The sequence below is a fragment of the Erythrolamprus reginae genome, chromosome 9 (genome assembly GCF_031021105.1).
Source record: "Erythrolamprus reginae isolate rEryReg1 chromosome 9, rEryReg1.hap1, whole genome shotgun sequence".
In the NCBI taxonomy this organism is placed as follows: Eukaryota; Metazoa; Chordata; class Lepidosauria; order Squamata; family Dipsadidae; genus Erythrolamprus; species Erythrolamprus reginae.
Genome location: NC_091958.1, coordinates 25,242,048 through 25,268,494, shown reverse-complemented (window position 1 = coordinate 25,268,494; position 26,447 = coordinate 25,242,048). Strand labels below are relative to the sequence as shown.

Here is a 26,447-nt window from a genome sequence, read left to right as displayed (position 1 = left end):
TCCCAATATTATCTTTAAGAAGCACAGGATATTGTCACGGGGAATTCTTCTGCCCCCACTCATGTTCAATTATTCCCCTTTCCGACTTGACCTTCTCTTTGCTCCCATCAACAGAAGTTTGCCAGTGAGAAAATTGAAATTTCTAAGGCCTCTCGTTCCTGCCTTCCTATTTTGAGCCGCGCTGCTGCTTTTGATGCTGGCGTCGGCCTTCAGCCAATCTATATTCATGAGATTCGACTTAAAAGGTGCATAGCGGGAAGATAAGATGCTTCAAATAGTCCTTGCCTTGGAGGGTGGCCATTAGTTCTGTGCAGCGTTTCATGTCGAGCGAATCACAGTTATCCAAAGCATCCATTCCAGTTTTGGGGCAGGATAACATTCTCTACAAAGTCTGGATAATAAAAGCGAGGCACATCAAATTGTGCCTTTGGTTTTCAAATAAGGAAGATGCTAACTCAGCATGGAGGGAAGCGTTTATACATTGCACCTCCCTTTCCCACTGGGAAGAGGGAACATGGTGTGTGAATATATGGAACATGTTTCCTCTGCTACTAGTGATGGCAAACTGCCATCGTGATACGCAGAGCCATATCTGCTGGCACACAAACTGTTGCCTTAGCTCAGCTCCAACGTGCATGTGTGTGCTCGCCAACTGATTTTTTGCTTGCATAGAGGCTCTGGGAGTGCGTTTTTGGCTTCCAGAGAGTCTCCAGGGAGATGGAAGGCCATTTTTACCCTCCCCTGGCTTCAGGAAAGCCTTTGGAGCCTGGGGAGGGCAAAACGCGAGCCTACTGGGCCCACCAGAAGTTGGGAAACAGGACTTTTTCCAGCCTTCAGAGGGCCTCCGGGGGGATGGGGGAAGCGATTTTTGCCCTCCTCAGGTATTGAATTATGGTGTGGGCACTTATGCATGTTTGATCGTGTGCGTGCATGCTCTTTCGGCACCCGAGGAAAAAAGGTTCGCCATCACTGGTATAGGGCAACAGTGAAATCTAAAAATTTTCCCTACCTGTTCTCTGGGCATGGCTTAGTGGTGGTCATGTGATTGAATGGGCGTGGCTTGGTGGTCATGTGACCAGGTGAGCTCAAAAACCAACTTTCACGGTTCACGCACAAACAACACAAAAGTCACCCAACTGACTCACACACAATGCAAAGGCACACAAAATGTCCCCTGTAAAAACAAGCAGAAACCTCACAGAGCCACAAAGAGCTCAAAAACCAACACTTCACACAAAAATAACACAAAAGCTACACAACTGACTCACACACATGGCCAAAGCGGGTGGACTTCACACAAAATTGCCCCTGCAACAAAGCAGGAACCTCACCAAAGAGTCACACAGTTCTAGCAAATAGTTTTTTTAAAATGCTTTAAAAAAGTAAAAAAAAAATAAAGGTTCATCAGCTGTGACAATTAACTGTGCCCTGCAATCATGCAAAACTTTTTTTAAAAACAAACATTTTTATTACCTGTTCTGAAAACTGGAAGTATTTGTTACTAACGGTTTGGGAGAACCTGGCTGAACCGTTAGCATTTCACCCCTGGTGTAAGTGGAAAGTCCCCACGATGAGTAGATCAGTAGTGGGTTCCTACCGGTATAGTAGAGGACAGCGCACTGGTAGCGTATGTGGCCCTGTGTGTGCAGCTTCAGTTTTCTTGCGTGCATATGGTGTGTCCCAGCGTATTTTTGCTTCATGCACATTGCACAGAGCAAATTGTGGCACAGACAATCCTTTTAAAACCTGAAGTTTTCCTTCTTGGTACAGTAGTCCCTCGCTATATCACACTTCACCTACTGCGGCTTCACTTCATCGTGGGTTTTCAAGAAATATTAATGAGAAAAATCATTCGCGGATCTTCGCTGGTTCGTGGGTTTCTGAGGAAGTCGATCAGCAGATTTAAACAGCCCGCAGAACTCGATCGGCAGGTTTTTCAAAAAAAATATATCTAAAATTGTAAATACAGTGGAACCCCGACATAAGAGCTGCTCTACTTAAGAGCAACTCGAGATAAGAGCTGGGAGGGGAGAGATATTTTTGTTCTACTTACAAGCCCAAATTCGAGATACAAGCGCCAAGGAGCTGTCTCCTGAAGCCAAACGCTAACTTCTGCGTTCGGCTTCAGGAGACAGCTGCGAAGCGGCGCGCGTGTTTTAAAAGGTTGCAGCCGGCCTGGGGGGCTCGGGGGGGTGCTTGCAGCTTTCTTTCTTGCTCTTTTTCTTTCTCTCTTTTACCTTCCCTTCCTCTATTTCTTCTTTTCTTTCTCCTTCCCACCTTCTTCCTTCCCTCCCTCCCTTCACTCATTCCTCTCTTACTCTCCCCTTTCATAAGTTTCCTTGCTTCCTTCCTCTGTTCCTGTCCCTTCCCTCTTTCCTTCCTTCCTTCCCACCCTCCGTCCATTCATTCACCCATTCCTCTCTTGATCGCTTAAAGCCGGTCCCTGGTGCAAAAAGGGTTGGGGACCTCTGTCCTACAGGATTGGGTGGCAGAGAAGTTGAACATATGTAAATTTAAAAGTTTAAGAAAGTTTACAAGTTAAGTGAAAGAAACTTCATTATTCATTTATATGTACATGTACATTTCTTCATTAAAAACATGTCTTTCTGCATAATTTAGACTAACTTTGTGAGTTTTTTGAGGGCTGGAACCAATTAAAATTATTTACATTAATTCCTATGGGGAAAAGTTGTTCGAGATAAGAGCTGCTCGACTTAAGAGCCCAGGTCCGGAACGAATTAAACTCGTATCTCGAGGTACCACTGTACTGTATTTAAATACTGTATCTAAAATAAATACTGTGTGGGAAGGGTTTATAAACACTTAAAACAATGAAAACTTACCAAACAATTACAATATAAATACTTAAATAAGTACTATCAGTCGGTAAATTCCCTATCGCGGATTTCACCTATCGCGGCCGGGTCTGGAACGTAACACCAGCGATAGGTGAGGGACTACTGTATTGCAAGGCAGAAATTTTAAAATGAAGATAAATACTTAATCCTCCATATTATAACAGTGGCAAGATTACTATACAGTGTTCCCTCGATTTTCGCGGGGGATGCGTTCCGAGACTGCCCGCGAAAGTCGAATTTCCGCGAAGTAGAGATGCGGAAGTAAATACACTATTTTTGGCTATGAACAGTATCCCAAGCCTTCCCTTCACACTTTAAACTCCTAAATTTACAATTTCCCATTCCCTTAACAACCATTTAGGATTATTACTCGCCATGTTTATTTATTAAAGTTTATTTAAAAAAATGTTTTTTAAAGGCAGATGAAAGTTTGGCAATGACATATGACATGGTATAGGGGGGGGAAACGTAAAGTATTTTTTAATTAATATTTTTGAAAAACCGTGGTATAGACGTTCCGTGAAGTTCGAACCCGAGAAAATCGAGGGAACACTGTATGCACAAAATTGGAAACAAAAACAGCCCCCACAACTTTCAGCTTTATAAATAAGGTCCGTGAGTACGCAGAAATGACTAAAATGACTTTGGAACTACAGAAAAAAGATAAATCCAAATTTTATAAAATATGGGAAAGTTGGTACAAATGGCTCAAACAAAAAAAATACATTAAAAACCTAACGGAAAAGTAAAACTAGAAACTTCTTCCTTTCTGACCCAAACATAATGAAAATATAGAAAATATAGAAAATAATGAAAATATATGAAAATATAGAAAATATAGAAACACTGCACCATAAATCTATGGAACATAAAACCCCTAAAAATGAACTCGTACCTTCCACACAAATACCTAAAATGAATACAAATATAATATACAGGACTAAAGATAATAAATACACAATTCCACACCCTAGACATAAATACCTAACATCAGGTCACTCGATAGTGATAGTCAACAATATAGTTGACAACTTATGTCTTTACTATTGAAACTGAACGTCTTGTATGTTTTAAGCTGATTTGTTTGTTTATTTTTCATTTTTTCTTTGTATGTTTTGTTTGTTTTGACTGTTTTTAATATGTAGAAATTTAATAAAGATTATTTTAAAAAGGAAAAAAATAAGCAAAATCTTGTCAGGGGATGTGCACATATGCGAGATTTTGGTGATTTTTTGCTTCCAAGCATGCGCAGAAGCAAAACAAATGCTGAAATGTCACTCATACAAGTGTCCCCTCGTAGGATTTGAGCACATTTTTGCTTCCTGCACAGAAACAAAAACATGCTGGTACATACACGCACACACAAGAGAACTGAAGCTGCGCACGCAGCGCACTTCTAGCAAAAGTAATGGCAATCTGCCTCTGGAGCGGACCATATAATGGTCAAGTTGCTTCCATTAGATCAGGAGTGTTCCAACCTTGGTGACATTAAGATTTGTGGACTTCAGCTCCCAGAATTCCCCAGCCAGTGTGACTAAAAAACCCCAAACCCTTCCCTTTCAGCCCCCCGAGTTAGAAAACATGCAGGTAAAATTGAGTAAATGAATTATATCACCATCCTTTTTTTTCTTTTCGTGCTAGGATACAAACATTGTTTTTTTTTGCTTTTACAGAGTAGGTTTGCAGTTTGGAGTTTCTGTGTTCAATTTTTCTTGCAGTTTGAAAGAAGAAGACTTAATGCAATTAAAACTTTGCAATGTGAAAAGAATATATCTGTAGGCATCTTCCTTTTAATTAAGGGTGTCGTTTGCAAATGTTGAGTGGAGGCAGCCTGGTGAAATTGATTTGCGGTTTGCTTAGGTGAACCTACCAGGGGTGAAATGCTCCCGGTTCACTCATGCCAGTCTGTTGTCGAAGAGCCAGACGCAAAGGGAGCATGAGGCTCCGCCCACCTGGCCAGATTCAATTCAATTTCAATTCAATTTATTAAATTTGTATGCCGCCCCTCTCCGAGGACCAGATGCCGCCATTTGGGCTATTTTACCCTCTGCGCATGCGCAAAGTGCTCTGTGCATGCACAGCGGGTAAAAGAAACCAAATGACAGCATTTGGGAGGCCTCGTACTCCGTTCGCGACCAGCTCTCTGACGACTGACAGGCACAAGTGAACTGAGAGCATTTTACCCTGTCTCCACTCATGAATATGGGTCTCAATATTACATTACGTAGACTTCTTGGTGCTCTCTGAGCTTGGTTGTTTGCTTATAGATCAGTGATGGCGAACCTTTTTTCCCTTGGGTGCCAAAAGAGCATGCTCACGCACTATCGCAGGTGCACGAGTGCCCACGCCCATAATTCAATGCCTGGGGAGGGCGAAAGCAGCTTCCCCTGTCCCCCGGAGGCCCTCTGGAGGCCGGAAATGGCCTGTTTCCCAACTTCTGGTGGGTCCAGTAGGCTCGTGTTTCACCCTTCCCAGGCTCCAAAGGTTTCCCTGGACCTCCCCCACCCCTCTGGAGGCTCCCTGGAAGCCAAAAACCCCCTCCCAGAGCCTCTGTGCGAGCCAAAAATTAGCTTGCCAACACACACATGCACATTGGAGCTGAGCTAGGGAACAGTTTGTGTGCCAGCAGATATGGCTCTGCATGCCACCTGTGGCACCCGTGCCATAGGTTCGCCATCACTGTTATAGATGTTTCATTACTCAATTAGGTAACAGCCTCAATATTAGTAAGTGTGCCATTGATTGGAGATTTGCATCTGACACTGTTGGCACAGCTGAGATGCAGATAAGCAGGGATTAATACTAGGCAAATATTAAACAGAAAACAAAACTCTAAGAAAAATAACAAGAATAGAATAGAATAGAATAGAATTTTATTGGCCAAGTGTGATTGGACACACAAGGAATTTGTCTTGGTGCATATGCTCTCAACGTACATAAAAGAAAAAGATACATTTGTCAAGAATCATGTGGTACAACACTTAATGATTGTCATAGGGGTCAAATAAGCAATGAAGAAACAATCAATATTAATAAAAATCTTATGATACAAGCAACAAGTTACAGTCATACAGTCCTAAGTGGGAGGGAAAGGATGATAGGAATGATGAGAAAAACTAGTAGAAATAGAAGTGCAGATTTAGTAAAAAGTCTGACAGTGTTGACAGAATTATTTGTTTAGTAGAGTGATACAATACTGATAACAATACTCTAATCCCGTGATGGTGAACCTATGGCATGCATGCGACAGGTGGCATGTGGAGCCATATTGGAGGGCACACGAGACTTCGCCCTGTGTCAGCTCCAAAATGCATGCGCATGCTGGCCAGCTGTTTTTTGGCCTTGGGAAAAGCCATTTTACCCTCCCGATGCTTCAAGATGGATGGATGGGTGGGTGGGTGGGTGGGTGGGTAAGTAGGTAGATGATAGATAGATAGATTAGACAGACAGACATATAAATAAATGCGCCCTGCCCTCCATGCATGGCAGATATCAAGGAAGCAGTATCTGGCAGGAGGCGTGTCCACTTGCACAGTGGAACTGAGCTGGGCAACGGCTCATATGCCCGCCAAGAGAGCTGTGTGTGCCACCTGTGGCACGCGTGCCATACAGTGGTGGGTTACTCCTGTTTCGGACCAGTTCTCACGTACCAGTGGCAGAAATTTGCCCCTGCTCGGTAAACCAGCAGCAATGGCCAACTAGCCATGTCCCAAACCAGTTCTCCAGTCACCATTCCTTGAAAGGGGCTTGCAAAGAAAGCGGCTTGGATATGCCCAGAGGGTCATTTGCGCGACATGACACTTCCGACGTGATGCGAACTGGTAGGGAAGGTAAGTGGAACCCACCCCCGGTGCCTTAGATTCTCCATCATGGGGTTAGGGTGTGTCAAAGATCATCCTTGAAATTTCAGTCCTAAAGGAATAATGGATCCTGGATTTTGGACATGTTCTTTACATTAGTATTTTGGTTCCATAATTGTTCCCCTACGATGCCCCATTTCACCCCATTGAAGGTTACAGAGAAACAGAAGAGTTTTAGTAGCGTAAACGGTTCAATTGGCAGGTTTCTTCAGCCAGTTTTGTTAATTGGTTTAATAAAATTGCAAGAGCCCAGCCATACAGACTGGTGCTTGCCCCTGAGTTTCTTGTGGAGTTTTTCAAAATGTTACAAGGGGAATCTCTTTGGGCGATCCCGCACAATTCTGCTCAACTCACAAGACTCACAGTGAGGATAAAGCAGGAGAAAAGATGCTATGTTGCAATTTCTGCTTCTAAGAACACAGTTAAAATGAAAAGGATGAACTAGTGTGTTAACTTGATGTAAGAATTTGTTCCTGTCTGTTGAATTGCGCTGTAGTTTGAGCCACCCCACAAACCTCAGGTTGGAGAATGGTCAACGTTTAGCTGAAAGCTTCACAGAGATTCTTGGTCTGACAGTGTTATAATGAACTCAATTATTTACAGCCAATTGAGCTAGATTGGCAAGCTATAACCTCCATGGCATTTCTAAATCCATGGCTTATTCATTTGTACTTTATTCTTTCATTCTTGTTTCATGTCTTTAAACTATTTTGATATAGTTCTAAGCTAGCAATGAATGTTGGGTAAACAAATACATGTTTTAATGAAGGAATTTTATACCATATAGGTAAGTAAAAAAAACACCATAAATCATTCGTTCCCTTTTTTTCCCCATCTGGTCATCTGTCTATCCTTCTCCCATATAGACACATCCACAATAAATCTGCCCACAATGCCATGGACAGTTGGTATGACACTCCCGTGTCAGGTTATTCTCCCAATAACAGAATCATGACTAAAGAACGCAGGAAAAGTTTCCAGACTGGTAAGTCTCCCGGGTTGATCAGATTTGACTAGGTTGGTGGTCAAAGAAAGGTTTGATCAAAGGGAACTTGTGTGTGGAGATGGTCTCTTAGTTTCCAGGAATCTGTTTCTTGAAATATACTCAGCTTAGCTGGCTGGAGAATTCTGGGAGTTGAAGTCCACAAGTCTTAAAATTGCCAAGTTTGGGGACCTCTGCTACACCAATTGTTTGCTTGTATGTTTGTATGAATATACATTTTGTTTTAATGCAATTACTTTTCAAAAGTAAATTTAGCCGCTTGGAAGTGAAAAATGTGTGGCTTTCCCAATGAGGTCAGATTGTTAGTTTCCCGTCATCCTGATATTGTCCACACTGCCTGGAATTGGTTAGATATAAGAATCCAAGTAAAACTAGGAATTTTTTGATGTGAAAACTGAAAAGACTATTACATCAACTATCAATCAGGGGTGAAATCCAGCAGGTTCTTACAGGTTCTGGAGAACCAGTAGCGGAAATTTTGAGTAGTTCAGAGAACTGGCAAATACCACCTCTACCTAGCCCCAGAGTGGGGTGGGAATGCGGATTTTGCAGTATCTTTCCCCCAGGAATGGAGATTTTGCAGTGTCCTTCCCCTGCCACGCCCACCAAGCCACCCATAGAACCAGTAGGGGAAATTTTTTGAATTTTATCCCTGATATCTATCAATTCTCTGTTCTCTTTTGGCTGGGCCTCTTCTGGAGTTCAGTTCTGGGTCAAGTTCTGTGAGCCATCAAATGGAAACCTGACCAAAAGAGGACAACAAAGATAGTGAAGCTCCCAAACCTTCTAAAGTCAGGGTGGTGCAGTGGTTAGAGTGCAGCACTGCAGGCTACTTCAGCTAACTGCTAGTTGTAGTTCAGAAGTTCAAATCTCACCACGGCTCAAGGTGGACTCAGCCTTCCATCCTTCTGAGGTGGGTAAAATGAGGACCCAGATTGTTGGGGGCAAGAGGCTGACTCTGTAAACCGCTTAGAAAGGGCTGTAAAAGCACCATGAAGCGGTATATAAGTCTAAATGCTAATGATATAAGACCTCCAGGGTCTCTTCCAATCTTGTTATTCTATGCTCTATGTTCTAATTGCCACAAAAAAGCCCCTTCCTTTCCTGACGTCCCCTCCTTTTGACTTTTTCTATTTCATTTTTATTTTTAGCTTCGCCCACCCATACAAGCAGGGTGAATTTCATCCCCCTTAATTGTGTTTCTTTTTTCTGTAGCATCTTCAGACACCAAGGAGGAATGCTTGGAAGCACAAATCAACAGGTTAGCAGAGTTGATCGGAAGGCTGGAAAACAAGGTGAGTATTCCTTCTTTTTGTATATGAAAAAAACCCCAACCAAAACCATTTTCTTACCAAAGACAATGGATAATTTGTCTTTGAAAGGTAAGGGACGTGGTGGCTCAATGGCTAAGACTCTGAGCTTGTCGATCAGAAAGGTCAGCAGTTCAGCAGTTCGAATCCCTATTGCCATGTAATGGGATGAGCTCCCATTAGTCCCAGTTTCTGCCAACCTAAAAGCACCAAAAGGATGTAAAAAATGCAAGTAGAAAAATAGGGACCACCTTTGGTGGAAAGGTAACAGCGCTCCATGCACCTTCAGTGTTGAGTTGTGCCAGTCACACGACCACGGAGATGTCTTCGGACAGCGCTGGCTCTTTGGTTTTGAAATGGAGATGAGCACTGCCCCCTAGAGCCAGACACAAGTAGCACGCATGTGCGGGGGAACCTTTAGTTTTACCTTTGAAAGGTTTGCTTTGAGGGAGATAAATGCTCATTATCAACCCCCGCCCCCAGGTTTATGTATGCTAGAGGTCTAGGAAGAGTGCCGAGAAGAGCCACAAAGATGATTAGGAGACTGGAGGCTACAACATATGAAGAACGGTTGCAGGAACTGGGCATGGCTAGCTTAATGAAAAGAAGGATCAGGAGGGACATGATAGCAGTCTTCCAATATCTCAGAGGCTGCCACAAAGAAGAGGGAGTCAACCTATTCTCCAAAGTACGTGAGAGTAGAACAAGAAGCAATGGGTGGACACTAAACAAGGAGAGAAGTAACTTAGAACTAAGGAGAAATTTCCTGACAGTTAGAACAATTAATCAGTGGAACAGCTTGCCTCCAGAAGTTGCGAATACTCCAACAACTGGAAGCTTTTAAGAAGATGTTGGATAACCACCTGTCTGAAGTAGTATAGAGTTTCCTGCCTAAGCAGGGGGTTGGACTAGAAGGCCTCCAAGGTCGTTTCCAACTCTGTTGCTGCTGCTGCTGCTGCTGCTGTTGTTGTTGTTATTATTATTATTATTATTATTATTATTATTATCATTATTATTATTATAGCAATATTTTTCAATCTTGGCAACTTTAAGTTGGGCAAACTTCAACTCTCAGAATTCCCCAGTCAACAAGGCATGTTATTCTCCATTCAGAAAAAAAATCAACTCAACAATTCTTCAAGATCAAGAAGCCTTGACAGACTGCTCTCCATGCAGTATCTGTGGGCACTAGAGCCTTCACTGCAAATCCAAGAGATGCTCACCTCCACTTGCCTTAGCAAATAAAGAAAAAGAAAAGATCAGATTCATAAGTTAGGAAAAATCTCACAAGATAACTGAGATTAGGAAAGTCTAAGAAGATGACAAGCAGGCAGAAGAGTAGCAGAGCATTTCCATGAACACAACTACAACATAGGATTGGAAATTACCTTGGAGGTCTTTTTAATCCAACCCGCTGCTTGAGCAGGAAACCCTATACATTCCAGACCAATGACCTGACCCACAACCCACAGAGATAACCCGTCCCGCTAATTAACTGTCAACTAGCAGCAAACAGGATGAAAACCCCACAATTGAACATCACATACGTCACCATAAGTTCAACAGGAAGACTGAGAGCTTAATCTACAAATGCCAAAAAAAATTATTGGAAGCCCAGCATTCATACAAATCGGCCATCAACGGGCACATAGACACAAAGAACCTCTACATATCGTTCAAAAGAGACAGTCAAAAAGCTGAAAGATCACAATGCTTCCTTGCCAGCAATCGATAGCCAAAGAAGCAGACAGTATCACCAAGATTGAGATCAAGGAATAAATAGGAAACAATACCCCAATCTAGGAACTACCAATTCTGACAAATAAATGGTAAAAAAATAACCTAACCAAGAAACCATTAATAACCCTCCTGTCCACACTGATAAGACAAGCCCCACTCCCTTCCAGCATTGATAATGTTACCTAGTTGGGTTATAAAACATCTCCAAGAAAACTACCAAGTTCCGAGAGCAGCAAGGACCCCAAGTTCAACTCTGAACTACAAATATTTCCTTCTATCAGTACTGATGATGTTACCTAGTTTGGTAATGAAATGTCTGCAAGAAAATACCAAACTCAAAGACCCTGTTAATGTGTAAGCAGAATAATCCTTGTTTACCAAGGTTGTGCACACACAGAAATGTTTAGATTGATATTAGTTGTGAATAATTGTTCAGCCATACACAGATATACTAACTTGAATTAAAGTTTACTTTGAGAAATAACATATTCAAATAAACAGTCTAAAGTCATACACATGTCAGAATAACAATCCAAATATTACCAAGTACATAGTCTTTCTTACCAGTTGTCTTTGTCATAATCAGCAAACAAATATATCAATCTTAAACATATTTAGCTGATATGCATAGCTACAATTCAGAGAGATTGCAGAGCTAACCTAACAGTGAGTAGCCAGACAAAGAGAAACAGAGAGGGTGACTCAGAGAAATAAGCTATAAACTCTAGCTCCCTCTTGTGGCAGTCTGCAGCACCTGCAGCCAATATATTGCCAACCTAAGAGTTATGGACAGAGCCCTAACAGACCCCACAGTTCACTCCTGAGCTACAAATATTTTCTTCTATCAGTACTGATGACATTACCTTGTTTGCTTGTTTGTTTTTCAAATTTATAGGCTGCCCTTCTCCTAGTGGACTCAGGGCGGCTAGTTTGGTAATGAAATATCTTCAACAACACCCCCAACTCGGAGAGCATCAAGAACTGCACAGTTCAATCCCAAGCCTTCAAATACGATGGCTTCTGTGCAGTGGACATTCTCTAGGGCCATTGGGTGAAATGGAAGGATGGGATACCTGAATTTTATGTGTCCCTTGAGGGGCTTGGCCAACCCATGCCTTATCTATTATTCTCCTTCCAAATGATTTAGTTGCGCTCTCAGCTATAACTTTCTGTCAAGCTTCCATTCGTTTCCCTTCTGAAAAGTTTAGAGTTAATGTAGGAGAAAATTATTCCACCCTGTTTAATGAAAGTGCATTCCACTGCTTAGCTCAGGGTTGAAAGAACCGTGAGGGAGGTAGAAGTCCTTTTGCTCTTCTTGAATCTTCCAGCATTTACTTCAGATGGGTGAGCCTTGTTAGAATGAATGGAAGAGACAAAGTAAAATTTTGCTACATTATTCATGCCACGGATGTTCATTATTTTCATCTCTTATCACATCCCTTCCCTGCCTGCCATTTTCCTAAGTTAAAAACACCCACTACCCAGGTTATGATGGATCCAAATACAGTGGTACCTCTACTTAAGAACGTCTCTACTTAAGAACTTTTCTAGATAAGAACTTTTTTTTTGCCTCTACTTAAGAACCATTTTCTACTTAAGAACCTGAGCCCGGAAAAATTTCCCAGGAAATTTAAGAGTGGCACCAAGGCCCGGCCAGTTTCCTGCCATTCCCCCTTTAATCCCGGCCATCTCAGCCTTTTCTGGGCTGCCTGAGGAGCCTTTCAGTGGTGCTTAAGGAGGCTTTGGCAGCCCAGAGTGAACAAAGCATTTTCCTTTCTCTGGGCACTTGGAGAGGGAATACACCTCTGCCAGTGCCCAGAGAAAAGAAACACTCTCTTCGTTCTGGGCAGCCGAGGAGTCACCACAGCGAAGGAAAGACACCAGCTACAAAACAAGTGAGCGAGAGGAGAGGGGAGCCCTTCAGCATGGGAAGGAAGAGGCAGCAGGTAGCAGCAGCAGCAGCCAGTGTAGGGGAGGCAGTGTAGGGGAGGCAGCCTCGCGCCAGGTGTATTGGAGGCGTGTGCTCCTCCTCGCCACCTCAGAGTCCCTCTTTTTTTTTTTAAGCCTTAAAGTTTTGGATTTTTTTTTTATTCCCCTCACCTCACCTTCTTCCTTCAGCAGCGACTGTCCTCCTCCTCTTCTTCCTCCTCCTCTTCTTCCTCCTCCTCCTCCCACCCAAATGCCGAGCTTTTATTTCTTTCCTAATGGGTTTGCATGCATTATTTGCTTTTACATTGATTCCAATGGGAAAAATTGCTTCTAGTTAAGAACGTTTCTACTTAAGAACCTGGTCACGGAACGAATTATTCTGTTTTAAAATGGTACTTAGGAAGCAGCTGTGATTTTTCAAAGTTGTCCAATTTTAAATTGGGATTTTTCAGAAGTGGGCTCACCTCTTTTGAAAAACTAGGGTGTTTCCATGCCATAGAGAGGCATTCACATGTACCGGAAGTTCTTGAATTACAGTTATTCCTTTAGTGCCATTTCAAGTTATAATGGCCACTGGGAAAAAGTGACATGTGTAGAAATCGCAGACATGGAGACATGATTTCTCAAACAAGGCTTGTCCGGGCCAGGTAATCTCTCTGAGTGAGCAGCTTTGTGATTTCCAGCTCTGTCATTTGTCCAGAATGGGAGAAGGTCTTTTCCTTGAGCAGGGGGTTGGACTAGAAGACCTCCAAGGTCCCTTCCAACTCTGTTATTCTGTTGTTCTGTATCCTGGGTCTATCTTGCCTAGAGTCCCTTTATCCTGGTATTTCCACCTTAAGGGTCTTTCTCCCCTATAAAGGAATATTTTGCCTTTAAATGTTGCTAAAGGGATTTTATTAAATTGTGATCCGTTATGTGTGCAAAGAGCACATCTCTTTCACCCCATGGAGTTTTTTGCAGCTGTAATTATAATGAGAATTTTCCTAGCTCGGGGCTAGTTTGGAGAGTTATTGAAAAAAGCACTTTGTTAAATTCCCCTCTGCTTTTATAGCACTGTGCAGAGAAACACACATGCATAGAAAGCCTTTGTAAAAAAGAAGCAGAGTTTGCCGGCTGGGGAATTCTGGGAGTTGACATCACACATCTTAAAGGTTGAAAAACAGCTCTCGTGGGTCAAAGCCCAAGTGTCAGGACTGTTTTGAATCCACAGGCAGCGGCACTCACAGAATCCAGCCCTTCCATCAAAATGGCATAATGACAGTATTACAATGTCAACTCCATCCCTTTTGCACATATGTGTCACTTCCACAATTCATGCACAAAAGGCGCCTGGTGACTCTTTTGCATTATTTCCCAAATCACCATTCACCACTCTCAGACTAGAAAGCAAGAGATTGTGAGTTCAAGACCCACTTTAACCATGAAAGCCAGCTGGATGACCTCGGGCTGGTCATTCTTTCTCAGCCCAACCCATCTCACAAGGTTGTCGTGGGAAAAGTAGGAGATGCTGGATATGTTTGCTGCCTTGAGTTATTTGTATAAAATAATAAAGGTGGGATATAAATATTGAAATTAGTAAATACAGTGGTACCTCTACCTAAGAATGCCTCTACTTACGAACTTTTTTAGATAAGAACTGGGTGTTCAAGATTTTTTTGCCTCTTCTCAAGAACCATTTTCCACTTACGAACCCGACCCTCCGAAATTGTAACCAGAAAAAGCAGGGAGAAGCCTCCGTGGGGCCTCGCTAGGAATCTCCTGGGAGGAAACAGGGCTGGAAAAGGTGGGGAGAAACCTCCGTGGGGCCTCTCTAAGAATCTCCTGGTAGGAAACAGGGCCGGAAAAGGTGGAGAGAAGCCTCCGTGGGGGCTTTCTAGGAATTTCCTGGGAGGAAACAGAGCCAGAAAAGGTGGGGAGAAGCCTCCGTGGGGGCTCTCCAGGAATCTCCTGGGAGGAAACGGCCAGAAAAGGTGGGGAGAAGCCTCCGTGGGGCCTCTCTAGGAATCTCCTGGGAGGAAACAGGGCCTCCACCCTCCCTATAGTTTCCCCAATCGCACGCATTATTTGCTTTTACATTGATTCCTATGGGAAAAATTACTTCTTACAAACTTTTCTACTTAAGAACCTGGTCACTGAACGAATTAAGTTCGTAAGTAGAGGTACCACTATAATGTCATACTCCCACTATCATTCATCATTCATGGCCAGATCTAGGTAGTATCTCATTCAATCAATGGCCCCAGGCCTGCCGGAAGAGCCAGGTCTTTATTTGCAGAAGGCTGGTAAGGTGGGGAGGATACGAATCTCCAGAGGCAGTTAGTTGCACAGGGTCAGAGCCGCCACAGAGAAGGCCCTTCCCTAGGGGCCCACCAATCAACATTTTTTGTCGGGACCCGGAGGAGACCGGTTCTGTGGGCTCTTTTCGGTCGCTGGGAGGTATGCGGCAGAAGACAGTCCCAAAGATAGCCTGGTCCTAAGCCATATAGGGCTTTATAGGTGATAACCAACCCCTTGAATTGCATTTGGAGACTGACTGGCAACGGAGCATCAGTGAACATTCTTTTCCCCAGGATCATTCCTTCTGTCCATTATAGAACTTCTCCCAAGTCATAATTCTACAGTTATAAGTTAGCAGTCTTCCAATACTTGAGGGGCTACCACAAAGAGAGGAAGGGGCCACAACCTATTCTCCAAAGCACCTGAGGACAGGATAAGAAGCAAAGGGTAAAAGATCAGCAAAGAGAGAACCAACCTAAAACAGAGGAGGAATTTCCTGACAGTGAGAACAATTGATCAATGGAAAAGCTTGCCACCAGACGTTGTGGGTGCTCCATCATTAAAGGTTTCCAAGAAGAGAGTGGACAGCCATTTGTCCAGAATGGTATATAGTCTCCTGCTCAAGCAGGGGATTGGACTACGGGTTGCCAACTTTTCAGACTTCTGGGATCACTGAATTCATAATTTTAAATCCTGCAGGCCACTAATATGATTTTTCAAAAAAAATAAATAGTATTTAGTGCAATTTAAAAAAGGCAAATAATTTTTCTGCAGACCACCAAATTTTTTTTGCAGACCACCTGTGGTCCATGGACCACTGGTTGGTGACCACCAGACTAGAAGACCTCCAAAGTCCCTTCCAACCTTATTATTCTGTGATGATAAGTTTGGAATTGCAGCCACTTGAGTTGTCTTAGAGGGAAATGGGAATAAAAGAAAGAGGGAGAGAACTATTTTCTATCAAGCGCAGGAAAATAACGACGTCCAGGCAGTTTAAAATGGATGTAAAGGTTTGTTGCAAGCTTAAGTTCTCTACAAGAATCTAAACTACTAACAGTCAAAGCAAACTGGCTGTAGGTCCAAAGAATTCAAGGAGGTCTGGACTTACATCTGGTGGGCTTGAAGGGACTTGAGACTGATGACACATTTGATTTCTCTGTACATTTTTTATCTTTTCCTTCTTCGTGTGTTGAGTGTGTGCATATTGAGAACCTTTAAATCTAAGGAGCCTCTTTGGGAAAAGTCGTTTGATGAAATCTTACATTTCTTCCTTTTATGTTGTCATAACAACTCGAGGGAGAGGATAACCACCATAAAACAATGATTATCCTTACTTTATTTTTGGAAAGTAGTCGTCAAGGAAACAGAGAATTGCATTTTTTAAACAAAAAAGAAGTACAAAAATCAGTTAACATTTGTAGGCTTTTGACTTTACTTCTTAGAAATTACTGCAAATCCTGTTTCTGCAAAGCTTTGCCTCCTGATGAAAGGAAATAGACATTCTTGGCAGAAGTAGAAAAGAGTAGAATTAGATGGTTAGAAGGAACTTTATAGTCTTGAAGATTCATTAAATGTGACCACTTAGAAACATAGAAGATTGATGGAAGAAAAAGACCTCATGGTCCATCTAGTTTGCCCTTATACTGTTTCCTTTATTTTATCTTAGGGTGGATATATGTTTAAATTCAGTTCCTGTGGATTTACCAACCATGTCTGTTGGAAGTTTGTTCCAAGCATCTACTACTCTTTCAGTCAAATAATATTTTCTCGTTGCTTCTGATCTTTCCCCCAACTAACCTCAGATTGTGCCCTCTTGTTCTTGTGTTCACTTTCCTCTTAAAAATACTTCCCTCCTGAACCTTATTTAATTCTTTAACATATTTAAATGTTTCGATCATGTATCCCCTTTCCCTTCTGTCCTCCAGACTATACAGATTGAATTCAGGAAGTCTTTCCTGTTAAGTTTTATGCTTAAGACCTTCCACCATTCTTGCAGCCCGTTTTTGGACCCCTTCAATTTTATCAATATGTTTTTGTAGCTAAGCATTTTGATAATGAAGGATATCTGTGAGAGGAGTAAAAAATAATAATCAAGACACCTCCCTTGTCCGCATGTGCGTAGAAGCCAAAAACAAGATGGCGGCATCTATGGCCCCACCATTAGAGCTGGTTCTGGGGTGTGGCCAACCAGCTATTGCTCCTGATTTGGCGAATGGGGGGAAATTTCTGCTACTGGTTCTATAGAACTGGTCCAAATCAGGAACAACCCAAGCCAAGAATGAAAACCTATCAGAGAGAGATCCAACCTAGCACTAAGGAGGAATTTCCTGACAATGGGAACAATTAACCAGTGGAACGACTTGCCTCTACACATTGTGGACGCTCCGTTACTGCAGGATTTTAAAAAGAATTTGGACAGGCATTTGCCTGGAATGGTATATGGCCATGATGGCAAACCTATGGCACATGTGCCACTGGTGGCACGCGGAGCTATATGGGAGGTCACATGAGACTTTTCCATGTTTCAGCTCCAGTGTGCATGTGCGCTCTGGCTAGCTGAATTTCAGCCTTGGGAAATGCCATTTCATCCCCCAGATGCTTTAGGGAAGCTTCCCTGAAGCTCCAGAAGCAAAAAAAAAAAACCCAAAGGACAAACCGAAAGTTCGGGGAAAACGTACTTCTGGTTTGCCTGTTGTGCTGTTTTTTGCACTCCGGAGGGCTCAGGGAAGCTTCCTGAAGCCCCAGAGTGCAAAAAAACCCAGCACAATGGCAAACCAGAAGTGTGTTTTTCCGAACTTTCAGTTTGCCCATTTGGGCATTTTTTTCTCCTATCAGCAGTGGTCGGTTCCTAACGGTGTGGTCCAGAGAGCCTCACCAGTATGAACCCACTAAATTTGGGGTGATTTTTTTCCCCACCATCTCCACGTGGAAGAAGCCCTCAGCTGTGCTTTGGACAAAGAATAAAGGTCGACATTAAGACGGGGTGTGGCAGGAGGGTCTCTTCTGACACAAAGATGCTGGGAAAAAGTTGCCAAAAATTCAGTGGGTTCCCACCGGTTCAGCTCTTTGGACCACACCGGTAGGAACTCACCACTGCCTACCAGGCTTTAAAAGGACCTGTATGCATGCACAGGGGGCAGCAGGGTGTGTGTGTGTGTGCAGGGAAAGGGTATGTGGGAAGGAAGGAGTATACATGCATGCTAGCACACCCACACACCCCTTTTGGCATGCAAACCAAAAAAGGTTCACCATCACTGGTATATGGTCTCCTGGTTGAGCAGGGGGTTGGACTAGAAGGCCTGCAAGGTCCCTTCCAATTGTGTTATTCTATACTGCTCAAAAAAAATAAAGGGGACACTTAATTAACACATCCTAGATCTGAATGAATGAAATATTCTCATTGAATGCTTTCTTCTGTACAAAGTTGAATGTGCACAACTGCATGTGAAATTGATTGTCAATCAGTGTTGCTTCCTAAGTGGTGTCCTGCCTGGCTACTACTAGCCACCCACAAGCACAGGAATAAATCAAACACACGACAGGAGAGCAATAAATCAAGGTTTCTTTTATGTACAAAGGCTAAACGCCTGCTTGAATGCAAGACCAATACTGATTTACGAATCCAGAAGGTCAGGGTTACTCACTTAAAGTCCACCCAATATGTTTAGACTTGTGCCAGAGCAATGGTGATTTATGAGTCCATAAAGTCAGAATTCCACACTCAAATCTGCACAGCCTTTCCTGCTTGTGTCCAAGAGTTCACAGAAATCCAAACCAAAACGCAACCACGCTGCAAATATGTTTCTTTCTTCCAAACGCAAACAATAAACACCCATGCAAAGCACTCCCACCCTCCCTTTTTTATCAGGGTTTCAGCAGTGTCATTAACTCTTAACAGCTGCACTCTATCATTTGTTTCTACACTTGCGTAGCTGCTCCTGCCTTCCCAACATCTTCCTGACACACGGATTCAGGATAGGATTACTCATGACATCTTCCCCTTCTGAGTCCGAGGAACCTCTAGCTAGTGGGCTGGCTGAACCCAGTCTGTCTCTTCCTGCGCACTGACTTTCTCTGCATGTGATTCTGCTTCGCTGTCTGAGGCATCTTGCTGCAACCAGACAGGTCTTCTGTAAACAGATGACTCCCACTGTTCTACATCAAAATCCCCAGCTACAGGAGCTGGCCTGAAGCCAACCACAACAAGTGGACAGTTTGATTTCACAGAAGTTTGATTTACTTGCAGTTATATTGTGTTGTTTAAGTGTTCCCTTTATTTTTTTGAGCAGTGTATTATTCTGACCAGCTTGGTAACAGAACATCATGGAGAAAAATCTACCCATGTCATTGCTAGGCATGGCATCAAGGTGGATGGACCGTGGCAATGAGGGCACTTTGGAAAGACCTAAAAAGAACAGGTTAGGGACAAATGATCTAAAAGTCAATAACCCTTTAGAACAGGGGTGTCAAACTCGATTTCATTCAGGGCTTGTGTTTGACCTAGGCTTGTGATCAGGCTTGTGTTTGACCTTGGGGGCAGGAGTAGCCAGCTCGACATCACTCATATCGGGGGCACTGTGGTGGCCTGGTCTCTCTATCAATGAAAACAGGCTCCCAACCACCTTTTTTGGCTACGATGACCATCGAAAACAGAGCTTGGAAGGGCCATGTGCAGCCCTCCCAAGCTCCATTTTCACTGGCGGAGGCATGGTAGACCAGTCCTTCACTGTTTTTGGCCTGCCCCTGCGGGCCAGATCTAAGTGCCCAACAGGCTGGTTCCTGTTGTGGTTGGCTCCGGGCCAGCTGCTGCAACGAGGACTGTGGACGTTGGTTTGGGGAAATCCTCAGGTTCCCAGAGATGTGTCTTACTGCCAACAGCTTCGGACAGTGAAGATTCTTTGTCAAGGGCAGATGCTGGGAGTGAAGCCGAATCAGAAGGTGAAGTAGATGCAGGCAGACCATTAGCTAATGACCCCATTAGTGAGTCATCAGACTCAGAGGAAGATAGGTTAATAGATACTCATAGGTGCAGGTTTATGCCAAGAAGGGAACAACTGCGCAGGTATCATAGACAATAAGGGAGAACTGGCTGGAGCAATTAGGCTAATGGGGCTGCAGATAAATTGCCAGCGTTGCAGAGAGCGTGTGTGGGAGATTATCCGTTTGGAGAAGGAGACGTCGTGTTTGCATTTTGTTCCTGGCTTTTCACAGACTCTTGGGGATATTTCACAGTTAAGTAAAAACTTGTGGACTGACTGGAAGAGGTTTGGCTGTGATGCTTCCACAGCTGCTCTTATCTGCTTTGTTTGTTTTTGTTCTCGCAGCTTGCCAGGATTGCTCTCTGTGCATGAACTCATTTGCTCAGTTTAAAGTGCGTGTGCACTGTATTATTTTTGGATAAACAGCTGTTCTGTTTACTATGCATCAGCGTGTGTGTGCTTGAATTTACATTCCTGACTTCACTGGGGCTCGTAATGTGAAGCCCAGCATAACAGTTCCGGTCCACCAGCCTTGAATTTGACACCTCTGATATAGAACACAGTCGCCCCTCTGAGGTTCCTATCAGGAAGGTCATTTGAGGCATGGCAGCACAAACAGAGAAGTTTCCAGGTGGAAAATCTCACGTAAACTGTAGGCGTGGGTTTGTGCTTTTACAAACGTATTAGCAAGACTAACCAAGCGGGTTTTTTTATTTTTTACTTATTTTTTCAGAAAAACATGTTTCCCCCCCCGCACCAATCACATATAATATTTATTTATTTATTTATTATTTAGATTTGTATGCCGCCCCTCTCCGAAGACTCGGGGCGGCTCACAACAAGATATAACAAATCATAAATAATTCAAATAACTTTAAAATATTTAAAGATTTAAAAGAACCCCATATACTAACAGACACACACACAAGCATACCATGTATAAAATTGAACAAGCCCGGGGGAGATGTTTCAATTCCCCCATGCCTGACGGCAAAGGTGGGTTTTAAGGAGTTTACGGAAGGCAGGAAGAGTAGAGGCAGTTCTAATCTCTGGGGGGAGTTGGTTCCAGAGAGCCGGTGCCGCCACAGAGAAGGCTCTTCCCCTGGGGCACGCCAACCGACATTGTTTAGTTGACGGGACCCGGAGAAGGCCCACTCTTTGGGACATAATCGGTCGCTGGGATTCGTGTGGCAGGAGGCGGTCCCGGAGATATTCCATGAAGGGCTTTAAAGGTCATAACCAACACTTTGAATTGTGACCGGAAATTTATCGGCAGCCAATGCAGACTGCCGAGTGATGGTGAAACATGGGCATACCTAGGTAAGCCCATGACTGCTCTCGCAGCTGCATTCTATATACACAATATACACAATATACACAACAATCACATATAATATACCATCAATCTTAAAATACAATACAATAATAAAATTTCTGAATTGGGTATTCATAATCCGTCCAGTGCTACCTCCTTTACATTTGACATCTGGATAAAAAACAATTATTCAAATTTCTTGTATGCATTTACAAAGCTATTAACTAATACAGTTTCTTTAGCTGCTTCTTTTTCTTACTACATCTGATCATTTAGGCCATCATGCTTCAATCTCCTCGATATATCCTTAATATCAATTTCATATAAACAGTAATTCCTCGCTACTTCGCGGTTCATCTTTTGCGGATTCGCTACTTCACGGGTTTTCAACGGGGGCTTAAATCCATTAAATCCATTGAAAATTTTAAATCCATTGAAAATTCATAAAATTCTTCTACTGCACTCTATTAAAGAAACTGGTAGGATATCACATGTAGTTCCAGCTGAGAAACATTGTAGAATGACTACCAGTTTCTTTAATAGAGTACAATAGGTTTTAAAAGTGGGTTTTAAAAGTACATTAAAAAATATCTAAACAAGTGGGCACCTAATGCGCCATCACATGTGCAGTAAGAAAGAGAAGAGAGGGGAAAGAACAACAAATTGAAGACAGCAAACTGAACTTAAATACAGTAATCACAGGTGAGAGGGATTTAGCTTGAAAAGGCAACCATTTAAACAGACATAACACATTTTCCCAAAGTCCAGACATACAGAGGTGACTATTCCAACACAAATACACCACAAGCAGTAACTGCAACGTATTGTATGTTCTGTTAATTGTTTTATTACATATTATGGAATGCAGTGTGTCCAATTTGATTGTAAAAAGATGCTTCAGAATGTATACAACTTTCATAAGTCATAAGGAGAAACGTCCTGCCAGTGAGAGCGATCAACCAGTGGAACAGCTGGCCTGCGTAGGTTGTAAGAGCTCCAAACCTTAGACATTCAAGAGGAGATTGAACTGCCATTTGTCTGAGGTGGTGTAGGGGGGTTGGACGAGATGACCTACAAGGTCCCTTCCAACTCAAGTAATCTAATTCTAAATCTAATTCAAGTGCACAGCTTGAGTTGTTGAAGATGATTGTGTTTTCCCAAGGGAAACGGATCTCTCTGTAGCTTTCTTTTCCATCAGAAGTTCAGCCAAGAGGATTGCTCAGTTTTACTAATTGGGAGATTAGAGAGAAATTCTTTTCTGGTCTACTGCCAATAACTTAGATGAGATTCAAAAGCCCTACGTCCCTAATTTACATCTCAGGTTTTCATGGTAGACTTTACCAGCGGCTTCTTTCCTTCCTTCCTTCCTTCCTTCCTTCTTTCCTTCCTTCCTTCCTTCCTTCCTTCCTTCCTCCCTCCCTCCCTCCCTCCCTCCCTCCCTCCCTCTCGTCCCTCTCCTGCCAGGTTTTATTTCCCTGAAAATGTTAGTAATATTGGTTTTTTCCTCAACAGACTCTTTGGTTTGACCTGCATCAACGGTTGTCAGACAGTGAGAACACGGCATGTGCGGTGAGTGTCATATTTTTTTCCCATCTCAAGTGGGGATATGGGGGCTGAGAAAAAGTATACTGCATATTCTGGGGTGCCCTTTTCTGTGGGTGCCCCTTCCCTTTCAAACAACAATTGGCACTGAGCTTTTCATACATGAAAATCAGGGTGGTTGGTCACTAAATGTTGTTGTGCCAAGTGTCAGGGCAGTTGCCTAGGCAATTGCTTTATATCCAGAAACAATAAGCATATTGATAAATAAAGGGATTTAAGCTTTGGCGTGTTACACTCAGAGGCAGGTTCCTCCCAGTTCGGACCGATTCACCCAAATTGGTAGCAATCCACTGCTAACTGTTGTGGTTCGTCCAAGTCCTGTGCAGCTGATCACGAATTCTGAGGATCGAGAGACCTTTGTGGGTTGGTATCCTATGCCAGTGTACTTGGCACCCAATTCTGATAGCGAGGAGGTTGGAGAAGATTGGGGGGGGGGGGGTCAGAAGCTGAAAGTCAACCAGGGCCTGTTGCACCTCCAGAGGTGCCCATGAGTGATTCAAGAGAAGAGGAAGAGCTTCCTCGTGATGCCAGGGTGTGCAGAAATGTCAGAAGGCAGGAGTGGTTGAGCAGGAGGAGGTCTCTGCATGAATAGATCTCTAGGACACTTGGCCACGCCTTTTGGCTATTTAAGGGTGAGCCTCGTGATGAGCCAGTGTGGAAGCCAACTTTCAAATGTGAGCGATGGCTGCTTGGATTTGGCTCTGGGGTATTTAGGTAAATTACATATTAAGAAACTGAAATCTGAAACTGAAACTGAAATTAAGAAACTGAAATCTTTGACTCTGGGTTTCCTGCCAGCTCAGAGTGAGTGATGTTAATTAAAGATCACATTTGGGGAGTTTGATTTACTGCTTGAGGCTCTAATAAACAGCAAAGATGGAATGGACTTGTTTCTTGCTTTTGCTGATACATTTTACACAGTTAAACCTTCTTGCTACTAAACTCTTACAATTATATGCTTAAATTTTGTCAAATCCGTGTGTGTGTGTGTTTTTGTGTGTGTGTGTGTGTGTGTATCTATTTCTTGGGAGGCTCATCGCTGGGACAGAACAGTGATGTCAACGATGGCACCAGTTAGATCGGTGCCGGTCTGTGGACACTGCCATCTTTTTTATATATATATATATAATTTTATTATTATTTTAATTTTTTTCTGGGGGTTTTTTCCTTCTGAGCATGTGCAGAAGACAAATTTTCAGCACTGTGCATGTGTTGCTATTTTGTTTTCAGCTCTCTCTTTAAAAAAAAAAATTAAAAAACATTTGTGCACGCCCATGAGGTGTGCCCACGCAGTGTGGGAAGAAGTGAACCAGCAACGAAATAAGTTAGAACCAATCCCTGTTTGCACTGTGCGATAGCTGCCAAAAAAGCCAATGCCCTGCTAGGCTGCATTAACAGAGGGATAAAATCAAGTTCAAGTGTTAATACCACTTTATAAGGACTTGGTAAGGCCACACTTGGAATATTTGCATTCAGTTTTGGTCAGCACAATGTAAAACGATGTTGAGACTCTGGAAAGATGCAGAGAAGAGCAACAAAGATGATTAGGGGACTCAAGGCTAAAACATATGAAGAACGGTTGCAGGAACTGGGCATGGCTACTCTAGTGAAGATAAGGACCAGGGGAGACACGGTAACAGTCTTTCAATATTTGAGGGGCTGCCACAAAGAAGGAGTCAACCTCTTCTCCAAAGCATCAGAAGGCAGGACAACAAGCAATGGATAGAAGTTAACTAAGGAGAGACGCAATCTAGAATGAAGGAGAAATTTCCTGACAGTGAGGAAACAATCGACCCATGGAAGGGATGCCCTCAGAGGTTGTGGGTGCTCCATCACTCGAAGCTTTTAAGAAGACTCTAGATCAGTGAAGTCAAACCTTTCTTTTCTCAGATGCTGAAAGCACCTGCACACACGCTATAGCATTCATGCACGTGCCCATATCCATAATTCAATGTCCCCATTCACCCTGCCCCAATGCGCATGTGCATGTGATCCACCCATGCAAGCATGCATGACCCCACTCCCCCACTGCCTCATTTCCAGAGGCTTCCCCGGAGTCCAGGTAGGGCAAAAACGCCCTCCCCTGCCCCGTCCAGAGGCCGAAAACACCCTCCAGAACCTCCATGCAAACCAAAAATCAGTGCTGGAGCTGAGTTAGGGCAATGGCTTGCATGCCAGCAGAAACAGCTCCGCATGCTACCAGAAGTAATTATTCCTCTCTACAGTACTTTGGTACGACCACACTTGGAATACTGTGTTCAGTTCTGGGGGCTCCAATTTAAAAAGGACATTGATAAACTAGAGCAAATCAAAGGAGAGTTCCAAGGATGGTGAGTGGCCTGGAAACCATGTCCTATGAAGAACGGTTAAAGGATCTAGGGATGTTTAGTCTGCAAAGGAGAAGGCTGAGAGGAGACTTGATAGCTCTCTACAAATATCTGAAGGATCCTGTCACAGAGCAGAGGGGTCAGCATTGTTCTCATTAACACATGGAAGGACTAGAAACAATGGAATGAAACTGCAAGGGAGAAGATTTAGATTAGATGTCAGAAAAAAACTTTCTAACAGTAAGGGTGATAAACCAGTGGAACAGTTTGCCACAGGAGGTGGTGGGCTCGCCTTCACTGGAGGTCTTCAAACAGAGACTGGACAGTCACCTTTCTGGGATGGTTTGATGAATCCTGCATTGAGCAAGGAGATGGACCCGATGACCCTGGAGGTCCCTTCCAACTCTATGATTCTATGCTATAGGTTCACCATCACAGGTCTAGACAACCATGTAAAGTAGAGTTATTGTCAAAATAGGTTACTAAATTCTTCACCATGATAATGGTCTTCCGCATTGCTACTGCAAATTATCATCTCCTTTTAATGACCCCATAATCCCTGGCAGGATGGAGTCTGGGCAAATTAATGAGTCTGCGGTGAGGGGCGGCATACAAATCCAATAAATAATAATAATAATAATAATAATAATAATAATAATAATAATAATAATAATAATAATGGAGCTGAGTGTTTACTGGTCGGACGTCATTCCTGTTGCCAATGTGAATTTTTAAACAAGAGATTGTGCTGCCTCTACCCAGGCTCGAACTCACAGCCTCCTGATTGTGAGGCAAGGGCTTCCCCCTCTAGGCCACCACACCACTCTGCATTGCCATTACGCATGCCTGGTCACCAGGCGGGGGTTCCTACTTACTGCTGCTACCATTGCGATGCGCGCACAGTTCCGGTGGATTAGCAGGCAGGTCCCGGCGAGATTTGCTTCTGTACAGGAAAGAAAATCTCACAAGAGAATGCGCACGGGGGAGAGATTTCTGTGATTCTTTGTTTCCGCGCATGCATAGGAAGCAAAGTCTTGCTGAGATGCGCCCACCCTCCACCTGTCACCCAGAGCTGCCTGTGCATCGCTGTTTTCACTACAGTGTGCAGTGTGGCCCGTACCAGTAAGGAACCCAAGACTGCTGTTCAGCAGTGGGTTGGTTGGTTGGTTTCATGGAATGTACAGTTTTTGTAAACTGTGAATTCTTCCCCCCGGGGCTGTTGGTAGAACAATGCAGCAAATAAATAT

The 26,447-nt window shown here is 43.2% G+C and overlaps 1 protein-coding gene across 2 annotated transcripts in view; it reads left to right on the top strand.

Moving 5' to 3' along the window:
- The window catches only part of NECAB2 (N-terminal EF-hand calcium binding protein 2), a 234,914-nt gene that overhangs the window by 184,780 nt on the left and 23,687 nt on the right, over window positions 1–26,447 (top strand). For both annotated transcript variants that reach the window (XM_070760554.1, XM_070760553.1), the window contains 3 exons: window positions 7,585–7,703; window positions 8,937–9,016; window positions 22,784–22,840. In XM_070760554.1, the coding sequence (XP_070616655.1) occupies window positions 7,585–7,703; window positions 8,937–9,016; window positions 22,784–22,840 (256 nt within the window). The remainder of the gene's footprint in view (window positions 1–7,584; window positions 7,704–8,936; window positions 9,017–22,783; window positions 22,841–26,447) is intronic.